The following is a 20,182-nucleotide window of genomic DNA, read 5'->3' as shown; positions in this document are numbered from 1 at the left end:
TTTTCTTCAGAGAGAAGAAAAATGGCCACCTTTAGTTAGTGCTGGCACTACTATCCAAGAATAATAATTGAGGGAGGCAAGAAGAGTGAACATAAGTAGGACACAAATGAGCATTTTCAGCAGAAAGCATGTACTGCCATTTGTTCCAGTCATTCTTAGAGAATAAAAACAGCAGTTGCCTCTTGCTGACTATCTGCTATGTATTAGGCACCACACACCAGCCTTTATATACATTATCAATAGTCCTCACAGTAGTCTCAAGATGTTAAGATTTATGTAACAGAGAGAGGTCCCTTGCAGAGTGCACTGAAGGAAATTTTCAGCCTCCAAAACAAGTAAAATAAGAAGGTATTTTATTTGCTGTCAATTAGGTTTGAATAGATATCTGAGAAGTATGAATTTTAGAACTGCTATGTTTAGGAATCAATTTTTAAGTTATTCCAATTAGGGCCACCAATATCTATGATGGTCAGGAAGTACAAATAATTTAGGTCATCATGAGAGCAACTAAGTATCCTGGATTACAGATAGGGATCTGGATAATCATGTATATAAAAAACAAAAACAAACAAACAAAAAAACATTGAACAATCATGTATACAGAATGTAGGTGTGGGAGAGTTTGATTTCAATTCTTCTAAAAGAAAAAAAAAGGACAAGATTTCCATATTTATTTGATGATGTACATTAGATTACAGAATAAAAAAGTAATTTACTAATTTTGAATATACTTTATTATGCTAAGATAATAATAGTGAGAGAAGAATTCCTACAGAAAATTATTGTTTAAAATAAAAATCGCTCTTAGAAATAAACTTATTTTAATAAGGCAGAAAATACAACTGTACTTTTAAAAGAACACAGTTTTCACATATAACCATTTTTTTTCAAAAAAAGAATAACAGTAAGTCAAGAAAGGAAGGTCCTTAAATGTTTCATTATTCTTGAATGTACTTAAATCCAGTATCTTTTCTTAGGGTGTTATGTAATGAAGTGAGATACAAAGTAAGTATTTTCAAAGTGAGCTAACCTGTTAAATAAATAACAGAATATGCTCAATTACTAAATTGTGGAAAATTTGATTTTAAATAAAGAAATAGCCCAAAAATCAAACAGAAATAAATCTCCATAGTTCTCCACTCAGAATCTAATTGCTCTCTGCCACACTTCTTCAGAAGGCATGATGATTTCAAACCACCCAAAATACTACTCAACACCACATGCCACTTTAGTAATAAATATACTGAGATATTTATATAGGCAGTAGGATAAAATGCAGGGTTTTTTTTTTTAAATGACCTGAAGAAGAAACATGAAACAAAAACATATATAGAAATTGGTAACATTTAATTTTAAATAGGAGAAAAAAGGGGGAGATTAGCAAAAACAATGGAAAAATTCATCAAAAAATGGACAAAAATGTGAAAACATCTAAAAGATCAACGTGATACCCTCTTTTTTTTTTTTTTTTTTTTAAAGTGGACTCCTCACCCAGTGTGAGGCTTGAACTCTTTACCCTCAGATGGAGAGTCGCATGCCCCACTGACTGAACCAGCCAGGAGCCCCTAAAAGAGCAAAGGGATAAAAGCTTATATGAAGAAACTAACAAAAGATTGCTGTATGAGTTTAGTCTGACTTGTGATAAAATTTTCCTATCACACCAGACCATTAGTTTCTAATGTATGTTTTTAAGATAATTGATTACAATGTTTTACATTCTCATGATGTGAAATGTAAGGGTCATTAAAAATGAATTTACTAATCGCCACAAATTATTTGGGTTTGTATATAGGAATGTGCTGAATTAATCAGGCATCTTAAAATATTAATATTTCCCCACCGAATATTCATTTTCCAGTATTAATTGTACCTGCATTTTATAGTTAAAAATCCGGTATATTTTGTTTCCTGATGATTCTTCAACTTATTCTGAGATATCTACCAGAAGCGACTTAATATTTATTAAGATTTTACTATGTGCCTGACTCTACTCTGAAGGTCTTTTGCCTATATTATTTCATGTAATTCTCATATTCACCCTGAAGAGCAATATTATCTTTATTTTCCAAATAAAGAAACAAAGAAGGCTAGAAGCTAGAGAATGCTGATGCCAGAATTTAAACTCAATTCTACCTGAAGCCACTATTTCCCACTATGCCAAGCTGCCTGCCCAGAGAAACAAAACAGAATGCAACCAATGTGTTGGCTACAATTTTATCCCCTACATCCCCTACTTCTGGTGAGATGCAGAAATCACAAAGACTTTTTCCCAATCCCTGATGGGCTGAAAAAATAAGTCTGGATACTAGGAAAATCTGGATATTACCAGAATCCTGACCTAAAATTTTAAGTCTTTTATCAATGCAGAAAAAAACCTAAAACCTTTATTAAGAGTTGGACTGGTATCTGGAATCTCACAAACTGACAGAGACAGCAGTGTGTCAGGTACAACCTCTGGAGAAGGACTGCATAGGTTATAACACAGCTTGGACAGGTAATAGTTTTGTAATCTTCGACAAGAGATAACTTTTCAGAGCCCCCTCTTTAAGACAGGGATAACAGAGGATTAACTAAGTTAATATATGCAAAGTACTTAGGACAATACCTGGCTTTAATAAGCATGCAGTAAATGTGAGCTGTCACTGTTACTATTATGATTATTATTAGCATTATATTAATGCAAACAAATTTAAATACTTGGATAATAAGTTGTTTACCTATTTACACATCTCCCCTACTTCCAAACCCTACCTCTAGTTAGGACCTTTCCTTGATGTATTTATTTTTTCCTTTGTGCTTCTTTTTGTTGTTGTTGTTGAAAATAGAGCAGAAAGAATGCTTTAGTAAAAACTTCACTGTCAAATTATAAAAAATCATATTATAGAGAAAATTCAGATAGATCAGAAAATCAAAATCTTACTCTAATACTGTTTTTCACTTAAAATATTATAAATATTCTCCAGATAAAATTCTCTTATACACCCTTTGAAATTTTTCTATATTAAAAAATACTAACACTTTAAAAAGTAAAAAAATCACTCATAATCCTATCATAAGAAATACAAATAGAATGAAAGTACTACCTTCTGCCTACCCAAGCCCACCTCTAGGGATAGCCAATATTAACATTTTCAGAGGTTATTCTTCCTTTTTATATAATTCATACAGACATATCTATGCATATTTTATTTATTTTTAAGCAAAAAAAGCAGACTCATGCACATCTCAACAGCTGCTGTATACTTTTTAAATCAACTATATATCAAGGCCATCTTCCCATTTTCCATGCCCAGAGGCATCTCATTCATTTTGACATTCCATGTTGTTTTTTTTTTTTAGGAAGGTACTTTATTATTTTTTTAATTTTTTAAAAGATTTTATTTAATTATTTGTGTGATAAAAAGATCACAAGTAGGCAGAGAGGCAGGCAGAGAAAGAGGAAGGGAAGCAGGCTCCCTGCTGAGCAGAGAGCCCGATGCAGGGCTCGATCCCAGGACCCTGGGATCATGACCTGAGCCGAGGGCAGAGGCTTTAACCCACTGAGCCACCCAGGCGCCCCAGAAGGTACTTTAAATATTATTATGTATTAACCAAAATGAGGGTGGAGTGTAAATCTTACTCGGCATTGTTTTTTCTAGTACCTAGCTGTAATATAATCAAACAAATGGTATTCAGTAAGTATTTATTAAAGGAAAGATACAGTTACTAAAAACAATGGGAATGGGATAGCTTCTAAGTTCAAAATCATTACCTGTTTAACACTGTCACCAGGGCTCAGCTAAGGGGGCAACACTGAAATAGAAAATACACTATCTGTAAGAAAGGTTTGCATCAAAGCACATTGGGACAGAGATCGAGTTCAGTGATTACAGAGAAACACTGCACAACATAAAAACACTGAGCTCAAGCCAAAGAAGTTCATTCTCCTACTTCTGAGTGATGAGTCTTTGACAAAGTCACAAAGAGCCCCAGTTTCTTCATCTGGAAAGTGTGGATAATTATAATTATTACAAGATTATGGTGAAGAATCAATTAGGAAGTAGTTGTGAAATTGTCTTTCTCATGGTCTGGATGAGGTCTTTGGAATTAGACTGACAAGTGGAATTAAATCCCAGTCCTACCACGGAGCAACCGTGTGACCTTTTAAAATTGGAATAATGCGGCCGCCTGGGTGGCTCAGTGGGTTAAGCCGCTGCCTTCAGCTCAGGTCATGATCTCAGGGTCCCGGGATCGAGTCCCGCATCGGGCTCTCTGCTCAGCAGGGAGCCTGCTTCCCTCTCTCTCTCTCTCTCTCTCTCTCTCTGCCTGCCTCTCTGTCTACTTGTGATCTCTCTCTGTCAAATAAATAAATAAAATCTTTAAAAAAAATAAAATAAAATTGGAATAATGCTACCTACATATATTTTCTTCATTCAGTTATTCTATACTATAGTTAGGTGAGCATGGACTCTGGAAAAGCATCAACACTGTTCTAGTCACTTTATACAAAGCAGTGGTAAGACTCATAATCTCTCTATCCTGTGGTGCTTTAGGTATAACGGGAAGCAGCAGGCAATAAGTAAACTAATAACAGTTTAAAATTGTGATAATGACTAAGAGGGAAATATATAGACTTCTATATAAAACTGGGAGGAGTAGGAGTATACCAATTTAGGAGGAAAAGTTCTGTGAAGAAGTATGCTTTGGCTGCGTCCTAAAGAATGAGAAGCAATACAATGAAAGTCAAGAAGAGTAATCCAAGAAGCAACACCACACATAAAAGTCCTGGGCTGGAAACTTGCCTCATAATGTGTCCCTGAAAAAATCCTTGCAGGCAGAATTTTAGATAAAAACATAATCACCACTAATTATTAATTTCAAGGGGGAAAAGGTAATATATATATATATATATATATATATATATATATATATATATCTCAATACCCCAAAATTGATGTCCATTATGCTATATAAAAAGAGCAAATCCCAGGAACCCCTGGGTGGCTCAGTTGGTTGAGTGTCTGTTTTTGGCTCGGGTCGTGATCCCAGGTCCTAGAATCAAGCCCCATCGCCGGGCTCCATGCTTCTCCTTCTCCCTCTACTATTCCCTCCACTTAGACTCTCTGGTTCTCCCTATCTCTCTGTGAAATAAAGAAATAAAATCTAAAAAATAAACAAAAAACAAAACCCCCAGCAAATCCCAGAATAAAAGGACACAAAAATGAACACTGGTAATCTGACATGGCATTTTTCTTTCATTATTCAAAGATATAGTTTTTTTATTCTCATGATATTCTTTCATAATTGTGACACACATTAAGCTTAAGGCTAATCTCACAAGTAAACCTATTTATAATACTCAGTGTTCACAGAATTAATCCTTTAGTATCTCAAATCCCCTTTAAAAACAGAAAGAAAAGTCAATGAAAAAAGAGGGGGGTGTGAAGCATAAAATCATTGCTGCTATAAATGAATAAATATGAGAACACCGAGAAAACACACAACACGCACCCGTGATACACCTGCAAAGATGTCCCTCCTCCAGTCATACTCAAAAGGCATGCAAAGTCCAAGCCAGTTCTTACAAACGCAAAAGAAAAAAAAAAAAGTTTAGTTTGGGGAGTACATAAAATTCCTCATATGGTTAAAAAACCTAATGAACTTAGCTCAGGGTACAACTATAATAACATTCCCATTTTACAAATAAAGAAGTTGTAGGAGCTTGACCAAGGTCATACAACTAACTCGGGTAGAGCTGGGATTAACCAAGCAGTCAGGTTCCAGACTCCAGTATTAACTTCCCTGCAACAAAGATACCATTGTGCTAGTAGCATTAAATCATTAGTAATCATGAGTCATTTTCAGTATTTACTCATGGAACACAGGTTAGGACTACCATAAAAATATAAATCAATTCATTAAATGAGAATACATATGTTTAACTTGGCTGATTTTCCTTCTTTATAAACAAATTGTAGGAATATGGCTACATCACAAGTTTCATATGTAAAATATGTCAGTGGATTAATTTAATTTTCCTTCTACCTCTAAACACATTAAAAATTTTGTTACATCCTAGCCAGAGGGCATTTCTAGCCACAATTTGGCCTTTTCTCCATTTGTAACTAAGAGATATCCTAAAACAGTTTCACTTCCTGGAAAATGAGAAAAGTCATGTTCTGAGTCTTCTCGGTGTATTATTATCACATCACACATGCATCCGTGCCTGCACAGTGCCTGAGCATGTCCCAGGAGTCTTCCCTCTAGCCTCTCTTTGGTTCTCAGCTTGGATTTCACTGTTCCTGGGAGGTCCTTCTCCTCCAACCCCACAGAGACTGAGCCAAGCACCCTCGCTCTGTGCACAGCAATGTACACAACAACACAGAAGAGAACAGCCAGAATCTCTCTCCTGTGCTAGACTTTAATATCTCTGAACTGTATTCCTTTTACCAATATATCCCTTCTAACATAGTATCTGCCACATGGTAAGCCTCAAGTTAATATTGTGGAATGAATAAATGATTATTCACTCTTTCCCAGACTGAATATACACAGCTCTTATAAAGAGAAATCATTTTAAAAAATAAAGGGCTGTTTTTGGTAATTACTACTGTATGTTCATATCACCATGGTAGCATAATTTCTTGTAATCTGTATTTTCTAACAATTTCAAGAAGAAAAAACATTTTCTGGGTCACTCCTCTATGGGTATAATGCTTGTTTCTTCTAATGAAGGAGCATTAGAGAAGATGAGGTAATGGGGTATGGTGACACTGCTTTGTGGAGCCTAACATGTTCCCTGTAGCTGTGCCATTTTACCTGAGTCATCAGAGCTCTTAATCCTAATGCATTAAACCCTAAACTATAAAGGACCGTTCCTTATTCCTTTCCTTTCAACCAACTCTGATAGCTAAATAAGTTGTCAGTCACATTTCTGTGTTTCTTATAAAACTCCTCAGAAACTGGATTATTTCATCTTCCTAGCATATCCTGGACATATAATAAAACAAGAATTTTTTTTAAGATTTTATTTATTTGACAGAGAGATCACAAGTAGGAGGAGAGGCAAGCAGAGAGAGGGAGGGAAGGAGGATCCCTGTCGAGCAGAGAGCCTAATGTGGGGCTCGATCCCAGGACCCTGAGATCATGACCTGAGCTGAAGGCAGAGGCTTAACCCACTGAGCCTCCCAGGTGCGCCATAAACACAAGAATTTTTAATCAAATGTAACACTGCATTCTTACTCTCATCCTATACTACTCACTGCCATTAATGCCTTTAGTTCAAGTGTGCACTAGTGGACTTGTGTAAGTCAGGTAACATTCCCTTCCTGATAAACAGGGCATTTATACAAGAGATGCTAAACTTGTAAGTCAGAAACCATTTAGAAATAACAATTTATATTATTTTTGCTTTAAATTAAATATCAATGTTTACTGCAGAAAATACACTGGAAACACCAACTAAAATGTCACGTATTATCAAACTTGCAAAAACCAAAAGGATAATGCGTCAAAACAACTAAAGCTCTCATATAGGAAGCATCAGTCAAACCTAAGAAACTAAACTTAACTTGTGTGATCTTTTCTTCCAAGCTGATTAAAATTTCCCAGGATCATGAGTATGATAATTTTAGATGCCACATTATCTTTGTAACACATTTCTTGCAAATTTTACAGAAAACTATAGCAAAACAAAAATAAGAACTCTTACAACTTGAAGTCAAAATATGCTAGTGAAATTTAAAGTTACTTTATTTTCAGGGACCAAAAAAAAAGAAAGTAAAGAGGATTTTTATAAAGAAAAAGCAAAGGAATGTCCACTTTTGGCTACAATACTGTTTTTAAAAAGCCACAGTACCATGGTACAACAGGTTACCTACTGATGTCTAAAATGATTCAAGTTGAATAGCTGAAACTACTGCAGAGTAATCCTCCAAGAAGCAAAACAAAACAGAAATAAATCATTAAAGGTATTTGTTACAAAAAGCTGGTCTCAACTAACTGGTATGTGAATTCACATTATAAACGAAGCATAACACTTTCTACTATTTCTACGTCTATATTTCAGCCACTTTATATATAAATTTTTTTTACCTCAAAATTTTCAACAATACAAATCAGGACTTTTTATATAAAATATCTTTAGATGTTGTGTATATTCTGTAATGATCATAAAACTCTTCAGCTCTAAAAATTTGTCTTTCAGCTCAAAATTTATATACTTGTTTCCTCAATAAAAAATGACTTCCTCTACAAATTTATTCTGTATGAATTCTGACTTAGATTATAAAATATAAGACCAAGGATTATGTCTCATGCCTTACAGGTACATATAAACAGAAGTAGTTATTAAATGATTATGTTTTCCATATATCATAAAAATAAAACACTCCCATTTAAAAATATACTGTAATAGGCAGCAAGAAAAATCACCCATCATCCCAAGCATATAGCTTAACATATAACTTAAATATTTCCTAACCAGTCTCTTCAAAATAATCATTTTATTGTCCCTATAACATTTATCTACTAGATATCCTTCAGCTTGTCTTCTAACTCCACCACTTCACTGGCAGTATTTTTGTCAAGATCTTCAATCAGTAGTATGCTAGAACCAAGTTAAACATTGTACTACAACTGACATTAAATTTTCAGAAAAATCTGGAAGCCAGTTGTTAAACTGCTGATAGTCTGAAACTGGCAGCAGTGAAAATATTTACACCACAGAAATCAGGAAAAGTGAAAAAACAAGGGCATTCCCCTGCCCCCACCTCTTCTCCCAGAGCCTGCTGTTAAACATTTACCTGTACACTGCTGATGTTCAGTAAACTCAATGGACACTTTCCATCCTTCTCTCTCACTTTCTCCCATACTCCTAATTCTTTGGCAACTGGCTTCTCAGCTTCCTTTACTGGCTCCTCTACCCCTACTTGATCTCTAAATTCAACTGCATGCTTGATGTCTCTCCTTGATTTTTAATAATTAATGTATCTTAAAATTAAACTCTTGATTGCTCTTTCCCCCCTAAAACCAATAGCTGCTTCGAAACAGAGCACCACAGAAAGAGTTTTGAGTTAGGAATTAGACAGACAAGGGGCCACGTTCCACTTCTTGAATTCTTATGGGTAATATGTTTTATCCCCTCAAGCCTATTACTTATATGTCAAACGGAAATAACAACATACATTTTGCATTTGCAGATGATTAAATGAATTAACAGTATGCAAAGCACCTAGAACAGTTCCTAGCATATAGAAGATGCTCAGTAATGGCTACTTATTCTATTTTCATGGTCAATAAATGCTTAAATGAATGGACCATTAATTGAGGAGGAGGAGGAGGAAAACAGAAGAATGGGAAAAATGAAAAAGAGGCTAGTGTGTCCCAGCATCCTGACAAAACCTGTATCTATCTTCTATAGATCTAAGTACCAAAGAAAATCATTTATATATCACAAAAGATAGCATGGTTAACAAATCTTAAAACTATGTATGCCAAATAATTTGATTTCTATACATTTGCCTGAAAAAACAACTATCACTATGTAAATAATTTAACTAAAGTATTATTTTGGAAGGTTATTATTATAGCAGAGTTTAGAAACTTTTTTTTTTTTTTAATTTGACAGACAGATCACAAGTAGGCAGAGAGGCAGGCAGAGAGAGACAGGAGGAGGAGGCAGGCTCCCTGCTGAGCAGAGAGCCCGATGCGGGACTTGATCCCAGGACCCCGAGGTCATGACCTGAGCCGAAGGCAGAGGCTTTAACCACTGAGCCACCCAGGTGCCCCCAGAGTTTAGAAACTTTTTTTTTTTTTCCAGTTGTCATTTATTTTTGGCTCTTGTGGCAATGTTATCTTTTCAATATGAAAAAAAGCAAGTTCAACACAAAATAGAAATTTGAAGTGTAGGACAGGATGAAGCCAAGGGCAGGGGAGGGAATAGCAAAAGGAAAAAATGAGATGTTGCCAAAGATGGGAGGGTCTCCTTGTCCCCTCTCTGGAAGAATGATTCAAAAGATTTAGGTGGCAGTACAAACCTTTCTGTATATATACAGCAGAGCTGGGTGTTTGCTAAGAAAGGGTGGGGATGGGGAGGGTCTTTCTGGAGGCTAGTCCCTCTTCCCCTTCTTGGCCCCCTTCTCCAACCAGGGGAAAAGGAAGGAATCCAACATATGAAGGTGGTTATGTAGGAAAAGGGAAGGATCCTGCTTTAACAGGGTAGGGCAGACCCCTGCAAAAGAAACAGCTCAGGACACAGCTTGGAAGACGGAAAAAGAGATAATACTGTCAACACCTCTCCTGAAGCTGAGAGGAGCAGGGAAATTCCTGGAAATTAGGACTCAAGAGCCTGGATATCCCTCTCCAAAACTGCTCTAGAATCGAAAACCCTACCCCTTCCTTATAGGTACCTCTACTGCTATGAGGTAGCTTTGTTTCCTTTCCCCGGGGCTACCACATGGGCTTAGGATGGTGGCCATCTACTGGATTTTAAGCACTTGGTTTTAGATGGGATCTGATGAGACCCAGCTTCTTGGAGAATTATCTTATAAAACAAAGGGAAATACCAACTGGACAGATGGGAGAAGGGGACACCGAAAGGAAATACAGGGTTACTGAGAATGGCAGAAATCTAGGTTTCCCAGAGTGGAAGAGAGGAGACATTCAACAAACAACAAGTATTTATTGAGCGCCTATTATGTGCCAGGCACTGTGTTCTAGGACCATCCCCCTCCAAAAAAGAAAAAAAAAAGAGACAGAGGCAGAAAATGTAATTCTGAGGGAGAGGACAGGGGCAGCTGAGGAAGAAGGCTGAGGGAATGGAGAAGCCTGAGGTGATGGTGCTCTGTCTTAGGCCTCCTCTTCAGCCTCCTCACCGAAATCCTCCTCTTCTTCTACGGTGGCATCCTGGTACTGCTGATACTCGGAGACAAGGTCATTCATGTTGCTCTCAGCTTCAGTGAATTCCATCTCGTCCATGCCCTCACCTGTGTACCAGTGGAGGAAGGCCTTGCGCCGGAACATGGCCGTGAACTGCTCTGAGATGCGCTTGAAGAGCTCCTGGATGGCTGTACTATTTCCAATGAAGGTGACTGCCATCTTGAGGCCACGAGGTGGGATATCGCAGACTGCTGTCTTGACATTGTTGGGGATCCACTCCACGAAGTAGCTGCTATTCTTGTTCTGCACGTTGAGCATCTGCTCATCTACCTCCTTCATGGACATACGCCCACGGAAGACAGCAGCCACAGTGAGGTAACGGCCATGGCGGGGGTCACAGGCAGCCATCATGTTCTTGGCATCAAAGACCTGCTGGGTGAGTTCAGGCACAGTGAGGGCCCGATACTGCTGGCTTCCACGGCTGGTCAGAGGTGCAAAGCCAGGCATGAAGAAGTGGAGCCGTGGGAAGGGCACCATGTTGATGGCTAGCTTCCGGAGGTCAGCATTGAGCTGACCAGGGAAGCGGAGGCAGGTGGTGACACCACTCATGGTGGCTGAGACGAGGTGGTTCAGGTCTCCGTAGGTTGGTGTGGTCAGCTTGAGAGTGCGGAAGCAGATGTCATAAAGAGCCTCGTTGTCAATGCAGTAGGTCTCATCTGTGTTCTCTACCAACTGATGGACGGAGAGGGTGGCATTGTAGGGCTCGACCACAGTGTCAGACACTTTGGGTGAGGGTACCACACTGAAGGTGTTCATGATGCGGTCAGGATACTCTTCTCGGATCTTGCTGATGAGCAAGGTGCCCATTCCAGAGCCTGTGCCCCCACCCAGTGAGCGGGTCAGCTGGAAGCCCTGTAGGCAGTCACAGCTCTCTGCCTCCTTCCTCACCACATCCAGGACTGAGTCAACCAGCTCAGCCCCCTCTGTGTAGTGGCCTTTGGCCCAGTTGTTGCCTGCCCCAGACTGACCAAAAACAAAGTTGTCTGGTCTGAATATCTGCCCAAAAGGACCTGAGCGAACAGAGTCCATGGTCACGGGTTCTAGATCCACCAAGATAGCACGAGGAACATATTTGCCACCTGTAGCTTCATTGTAGTACACGCAGATGCGATCCAGCTGCAGGTCGCTATCACCATGGTAGGTTCCAGTGGGGTCGATGCCATGTTCATCACTGATTACCTCCCAGAACTTGGCACCGATCTGGTTGCCACACTGACTGGCCTGGATGTGCACGATTTCCCTCATTCTTAAAATTTATTTTAATTTTTTTGCTCGCCTCAAGGTGTGTACGGGGCAAGAAATGATATGGAATTTTTTTTTCTATACTGCTAGTCTCAGGCTGGAAGGATGGGACGTGTCCTGGAGGCTGGAGCAGCGAGGTCCGAACGCAGCCGCAGGAAGGTTCTCTAGGAACTTTTAAATTATTAACATCAATGGAATAATAATCGATTACTATGGAGCCATTAAAAATTATGCTGGCAGGAATATATAATTACATAGAAATATGGTTATATTTCTTTGTTAGGACAAAAAGCATCTGTATGTAAGAATGATCTCAAACAGAAACAAAAACAGAATATGGTGATGAGATCATGGGCCATTTTCCTTTTCTTTTGTTACTATATTTTTAATTTATTTTTTTCCTAAATTTATCAATTAACATCTATACAACAGGAAACAACACACTTCTGCAGTACCTGATCAAGACATTTATTAACCTCAATTTTTGGTTTTCTATTCTTAAAATACCCTTCTAAGATATGCTTTTAAAAAGTGCATTTCAAATTTGTGGTAAGCTGATTTAAACCAATTTTTCTATGTATTTCCTTTAAAATTTTTCACTAACGTTATCCCTAAATTCATATATAGTATCTTATATATAATTATTAAATTCAAATCACTACCAAATTTACATTTATAGTTGGGACATTACATGTGGTGCACTGTAGCATATTTTTTATTTCAGTATTCCATAGATTATGTGAGATATTCAACACTCTGTTAAAGAAAAAGCTTTGTATTAGATAATTTTGCTCAACTCTAAGCTAATATAAGTGTTCTGAGGACATTTAAGTTAAGCTAGGCTAAGGTGTATTAAATGTATTTTGACTTATGGTATTTTCAACTTACAACGGGTTTATTAGGTTGTAACCCTATCTTAAGTCAAGGAAGATCTGTATTTGGGTGATCTTTTCTTGAGGAAACCCTTCACAAGAACATCTGGTCTAAAACATACATATTCTCTTTGACTTAGTTTCCCACCTTTCCAATTAAGCCATTACCACTATATCACATTTCCCTCCTACAGCCCCCTCTTCTTCAGTTTTCAAAATTTGAGCTATAAATCTTTTAAGCTGATTTGAAATGATTAAAATAAAACAAAAACAAAAAAGATACCTAACTACTATCAAAAGCCTACAATGTTATGTCAGTTACCCATCAAACCACCAATATTATATCTGCTAACATCTAAATATATTATTTATATCTCAATATTATGCAGAATTTGAAATTATGCAGTAATGTTAATTAAGTAAATGCTACTTCTCACAAAATTCACAGGAAATAGAGTGATGGAACACCACAAAAACAGTGTATATAGTGGAATCTGAATATTTTTCTGCCACTGGAAAGAGATAATGGAGCATTTTAGGCAAGGGAGTAGTAGGATCAAATTCATGTTTTTGTTTTGTTTTTTAAAGATTTTATTTATTTATTTGAGAGAGAGTGAGATCACGAACAGGGGGGATGGGTAGAGGGAGAAGCAGACTCCCCGCTAAGCAGGTAGCCCAATGTAGGACTTGATCCCAGGACTCAGGAATCATGACCTGAGCTGAGGTTAGATGCTTAACCAACCAAGCCAACCAGGTGCCCTCAAATTTTTAAAAGATGACTGACCACGATATGGAGAATAGGATGATAAAGATCTGCAAAGATTCAGTGGAGCACTGATGAAGGCCTGGAGTAGGACAGTAGCGGTGGAGATGAGGGGATGATGAGTGGAGGAGGCTGTTGCTGCTACTGCTAATCATGACGATGATGATGAATGTGGTGGTCATGGTAGAACCGCCTTTATATGGAGCCTTATGTGCCAAGCACTATGCTTAGCACTTTATGTGCATTAACTAATCGATCTTTTCAACAACCTTACAACTTAGGTGCTGCTACTATTTCCCCATTTTGCAATAAAGATATTAAGGTTTAAGAGGTTATGTAACTTGCCCAAAGACATACAACTGGTAAATACAGAAGTTGTGAGTCGGGGTGCCTGGGTAGTTCAGTCTTAAATCTTAAAAAAAAAGATTCGGGAGTGAAGTTAGTAAAAGAATCAGTCGTATTTATCTGCACCAGAATCCTGTCCAAGTCTCTCCTTCTTTTGATAACAGAATTGTGCTTTGAATGGGAAGGTAGCTGTGGGAACTACTCCTTCCTCTTTACACATAATACTGATGCAATCATTTAAATCAATTAATCAATTAAGATGTCCTGTGCTTTCCTGACCAACAGAACTTTCCTGACTAAGAAGGCCTTTTCCTGTCTGACTTCCCAGGTATGAGGACCATTTCCTTGTTTCTGACATATGTATTTTTTTTTAATTTTATTTATTTATTTGACAGAGATAAATCACAAGTAGGCAGAGAGGCAGGCAGAGAGAGAGGAGGAAGCAGGCTCCCCGCTGAGCAGAAAGCCCAATGTGGGGCCTGAACCCAGGACCTGGGATCATGACCTGAGCCGAAGGCAGGGGCTTAACCCACTGAGCCACCCAGGCGCCCCCATATGTATTTTTTAATTACCTTTTATCTCATACTATAAATGGAGATTTGACATACCAATACCCTAGTGTGCTCATTCTCCAAGTCTCTTTGGGCTTCTATCCTAGCCACTCCATATACATGAATGCCAAAATCCCTAGTAGGGCTCAGTTGAGCTTGGGTAACCAATAATTATATGATTAAAGGTATTTATCTTTGCCCCTCCCCAAATTTATTTGCAAAGTTGAGTCTTTTTACCTCCATATATGCCATTATATATTGGCCTTATGCTACACCTGGAGCTACCTGAGTCAATCGTTGCTACCATGTGGAGACACTCTGTCAACAGCAACAACAACAAAATAGCAGAATACAGAAATAGAAAGATTTCCCAGTTATCGAGCAAAAAAATTCTTTTTTTGCTTACTTGCATTTCTGTGGCTTATATCTTAAAGCAAACTAATTTAGAAGTTGGTGCCAGGAAATAGGATGGTATAAGTGACAGAATCTCAAATGTAAAACGTTTTAGCAAAAAAGAGTGCAGGATAGTGAAAATCTCCTCATCCCCTAACAGGAAATTGGAATTCTTTACTATGCATTTAAACTGTAGCCTAATGTCTTGAAACTGAGACTGCCTAACTAAGGACACTGATGCTTTAAAAGAATGTGATATGAAAAGAAGGTGCTGGTTATTTCTTACTGCCTTCATACACTACAAGAAAGACACAAGTCACCAACTTTGGAAGTACAAAGGACACAGATACAACTAGGTAGGAGGTGCTCATCTCAATTACCACCAATAAGCCAAAAAGGCAGAATCAGATAATGGTACTTCTTGAGGAATTACAGAACTCTATGAACCAGGAGAGAAAAGAGGGAAAGCAGGAGATAAGACTGGATCCTGGAAAGAGGAAGCTTGATCAACTATGACTATGTCTAACATTAATAAATGTCGGTTGAGTTCTTAGTTCCTATATTTATTTAATTTAAATTTTATCTGTCTCATAAAAATGTCTCTATTTGAATTCTCTTCATATTTTTAAGTGTTTACTCTGCATATAACTAGGTTATACTCTTTATTCTGCTTTCTAAAATTTTGATGCAAAATATGAAGAAACATATATAAAACTGACAACATAAAATTTAGGAATAAATTACACAAAAAAGGGAATGGTAGATAAATACAGATGTGAGAGAGTTACTATGTCCACTATTCTCACAATGCCTCTTGTTCCCCATTCAGAACAAATTAAGGTTATCCTGTTCTTAGTTAGATGTAGAAAGTTTAAAAAGTAAAGTCACTATCTCAAGGCATTCCTACCCCCATCTCTGGCCAACCTAACTATCTTCCATAATAATAGAAAGAATCAAACCTACTCTTTCTGTCTCAAGTTGAAATTTAAAATACATATTCTCAGTGGACATCGTTTTAAGTGGTAGTTATATATGGAACAAAAATTGATTTTTGAAAGTTGGCTTCATTATCTAGCCACCAATTATAATATCTAGTTTGTAAAACCAAATCCAAAAAGAAAAATCTATATACAAGAGCCTTCTGGAACACAAGCCTATCACAAGCTGATCAATTAAATCTTCCCAAGTTGACATCAAGTCATTACATATCACATAGAAACACTTTAATTAGTGATCACTCTCAGAGAATAATGTAATCCAACCTCATTTTTTTTCAGAATACTGATAAAAATGTCAACTAGAATTATGTTTGATTCCAATTTAAATGTTATAAGAAAATGTCTAAGTACATGTGATGATCAATGACCTCTGACAGAACTTTTAAAAAATTAGAATAAAGAAATGATGGCACCCTTTTAGAGAGGATTATATGATATAATATGAAGGTAAATGTGTTACTAACCTGCCTTAAATTTGTCAGAAGTATATTCTTAAAGGATGCATTTTTTTCCCCCAAGAAGCCTGACACATTACACAGAATCTGCTATGATAATAACAAGACCATCCAGGCCTACATTTACTCAGCTAAAAGATTATTTTTAGGGTATTAAAATTAAACAAAATCCTGACACAGTTCATATTATACAAAACATAGAAGCAAGAAAGATTTGGGTGCCTGGGTAGCTCAGTGGGTTGAGCCTCTGCCTTCAGCTCAGGTCATGATCTCAGGGTCCTGGGATGGAGCCCCATATTGGCCTCTCTGCTCAGCAGGGAGTCTGCTTCCCCCTCTCTCTCTGCCTGCCTCTCTGCCTACCTGTGACCTCTCTCTCTCTCTCTCAAATAAATAAATAAAATCTTAAAAAAAAAGTAGCAAGAGAGGTTTGATAATTCAACTAAATTAGAAACAAAAATGTAAAAACCCCAAATACATGTATCACTCAGTCATGATTATTTATAACCAATCTGGGACGGTAACAGACCCACATAATGACACCAACATTATGAACATTAAAATTATAATATCCTCAACTTCTTTCCTTAGTTGTTCATGAAGCATTCAACTCTTATTTTCAGCACAGAGCAGACTTTATCCTGAAAAGCCTCCTAAATTTTCCTTAGAAAAATGGCCAACATTTTCTCCCATCAACAAAGAGTCAATTTTAGAACTCAAGATTTATAGAACAATGACCGAATTCTGAGAGAACACCAAAGTGGAGATTCAATTTTATGAAAGTAAAAAGTTATTTTAGGCTTTGTTTCTAATTTAGAAAACACATAAAATCATAAAATGAGCAGAAAAACAATTCAGTGCGTTTCAACAATTCAATCCATTTACTTACTATGAACCCCAGTTTCCCTAAGATAACTGCAGTAGCATTGAGTGGGTTAACAAGAGAAAGAGTAACACTGAGGTGGGCAACCACAAGCGAGCATTCACATCTCTCCAGTCACCTTCACTGTAACAGGACTGATTACATGAAGGCAGAGCCATGACAATGTAAGAAACATCTATGAGCACAATAACCTTTAGTGTATATGTGATACATACCAATTTATCGTCCAGCTGTTTATGGTCATGTGTGTTATAATCAATCTCTTATGAGTCAACATCATCAAAGAAAAAGTTTTAGGTAGGAAGAGCCGCTACTGACAGAATCAGCTTTTGGTCAAACATTTAAAACAATGAAATATTAAACCAAAAAGTATTTTCAAGTCTGTCTGATTAAAGTATTACCCAGCCATTCAAAATAACTGATTGGTCTTATTTTGGCAAAAAAACTTTGAAGTAAAAGATTAAATATTATTAAAGATTACAGGAATACCTCATTTTATTGCACTTCACAGATACTACTTTTTTTTTTTTTTAAAACAAATTGAAGGTGTGTGGCAACCCTCCGTCCAGATAGTCTACTAGCACCATTTCTCCAACAGCATTTGCTCACTTCATGTCTCTGTCTCTCATTTTGGTAATTCTCACAATATTTTAAACTTACTCATTATTATTATATTTGTTATGGTGATCTGTGATCAGTGATTATGACCTTCTGAAAGCTCAGATAACAGCATTTTTTAGCAATAAAGTATTTTTAATCAAAGTATGTTATTGTTTTTTAGACATAAGGCAATTGCACATTTAATAGTCTACAGTATAGTATAAACATAACTTTTGTATGCATTGAAAAACCAAAAAACTTATTTGACCCACTTTTTTGTGATATTTACTTTACTGCACTAAAAGTTTTAGTGTGGTGGTCTGGAACTGAACCTGCAATATCTCCAAGGTAAGCCTGGAGAAATATATATATTGTCTGATTGTTGTATTCATAACTGCTTCTACTAAGCCTTTACATTTTGTTCAGTGCTGTTTACACTAAGTAAATGATAAATCCTTTAAAATTAGTATTTCTATGCCCTTTTAATTTGTGTTTTTTTCTGTCTCACAAACTAGACAATAAGCTTCTTTGGGGCAAGCGCTACAAGATCCCTCTATTTCCCTGAATGTTTATAAAAAGCTGTTCTATTATGTCCTGTATCCCTACCACTAACCATAGACCTGGTATAAATAAATACTACATAAATTACATTTATAGAATGAAGAATTCCTCCTAACACATAGAATGCAGTCTTGCTTCAGTCTCAATCCCGTTTTCCGCCTTGCAGACAGAGAAAAAAAAATTGTTTTCATGAAGACACCAAACAAACTTCATTGCTCTCATGCCAAAAACCCTTTCAGAGTTTTGCACTGCCATCTAGATAAAATAAAAACTCTTTAGGGCAAAATCCTCTGTATCTGTCCCCAGCTTACCACTTCTATCTCTGGCTCTCTATCCTCATCTCCCCCACACCGTCCCAAGACAGGAAATTGCTGTACTGCTGTCTCCAAACCTGGACACCCAGAGCTCCCTCTACTTGGACTGTCCTTGATCCAGCATTGCTCTGTGGATTTGTCTAAGATGCCACCTCCTCCAAGAAGCATTCTGCCTATCTCCCATCTTTTTTAGCTGGCTTGCCCTCACAGTGCTTCTAGGAAAGAATGAAAATTTTGCTTCTCTGAGAATAGTGGTCACCAAATACGACAGAAAACGAAGGGGCACCTGGGTGGCCTAGTCAGTTAAGCATCTGACCCTTGATTTTGGCTCAAGTCATGATCTCAGGGTTGTGAGATCAATCCTCGCATTGGGCTCTGCACTGGGTGTAAAGCCTGCCTGAGATTCTCCCTCTTCCTTTGCCCCTCTCCCATGCTTGTGTTCTCTCTCTCTTCAAAACCAAAACCAAAACCAAAACCAAAACCAAAACCAAAACCAAAACCAAAACAAAAACTAATATAAGTTGGAGGGGGTAATTTCTGGTGTTAGGATGACTGCAGAACATGTGATCTGGGATCAAATTTAGAGGCTGTACTGTACAAATATTAAAATATATAATTTCTTGAATTTAGGAATTTATGAAGGTCACAGATTATACTCTCTGTAAAAACCAAGGATCTGGAATGTTATATATATTTTATAATGTCTATATTTTTCTCACACGCTAGCAGATTCTGTCATATTAATAAGAATGACATAAAGAAAACACATCTATTAAAACACTCGCCTGTATTACCATATGCATTCATAAATTTCTGTCTCCTTAGAAGCAAATCTAACACTGATGTTTGTTTTTTAGTGTAGTACTTATGTCATGTATCTTAACTTTGATACCTTTTTGCAAATGGAATGCTAATATTATTTCATTTTGTTGGTATAAAATATGTTCCGTGAGAACTGAAGTCTTATAGATACACAGGTCACCATAAAATTACCATTTTCGGTCTCAACCTCATTATAATTTTGGAGACACTCAGGAATCAAAAGCAAATGTACAGAAACAGAAGGATAAGCGAAAATCACATTAAGTTCTGATTGGGAGAGTATAAAGGAAGTTGTGATAAAAATATCAGGAAGTCAGAGATTTGAAGAAGTAGTACAGAGTCTCTTGCTGGCTTTATAGAAGCAAAGAAACCTGTTGTGAACTGCTTGTGGAGGGGGTCAGGTGGCAAGAACCCGACAACTTCCCGGAGCTGAAAGCCTCCCCACGCAACATCAAGCAAGAAAACGGTA

At 37.1% G+C, this 20,182-nt stretch overlaps 2 protein-coding genes across 7 annotated transcripts in view; both read right to left on the bottom strand.

Annotated features, from left to right (window-relative positions):
* TDRD3 (tudor domain containing 3) overlaps positions 1 to 20,182 on the bottom strand; it is a 160,403-nt gene that overhangs the window by 43,296 nt on the left and 96,925 nt on the right. The window lies entirely within an intron of this gene.
* LOC125094678 (tubulin beta chain-like) lies at positions 10,059 to 12,324 on the bottom strand. The gene has a single exon (XM_047720104.1). It carries the CDS (start codon positions 12,160 to 12,162, stop codon positions 10,828 to 10,830), a length of 1,335 nt encoding a protein of 444 aa, XP_047576060.1. The 5' UTR covers positions 12,163 to 12,324; the 3' UTR covers positions 10,059 to 10,827.

Source organism: Lutra lutra, chromosome 3, assembly GCF_902655055.1.
Source record: "Lutra lutra chromosome 3, mLutLut1.2, whole genome shotgun sequence".
In the NCBI taxonomy this organism is placed as follows: Eukaryota; Metazoa; Chordata; class Mammalia; order Carnivora; family Mustelidae; genus Lutra; species Lutra lutra.
The sequence above is the reverse complement of the archived record's forward strand: the minus strand, read 5'-3'. Positions and strand labels throughout refer to the sequence as shown.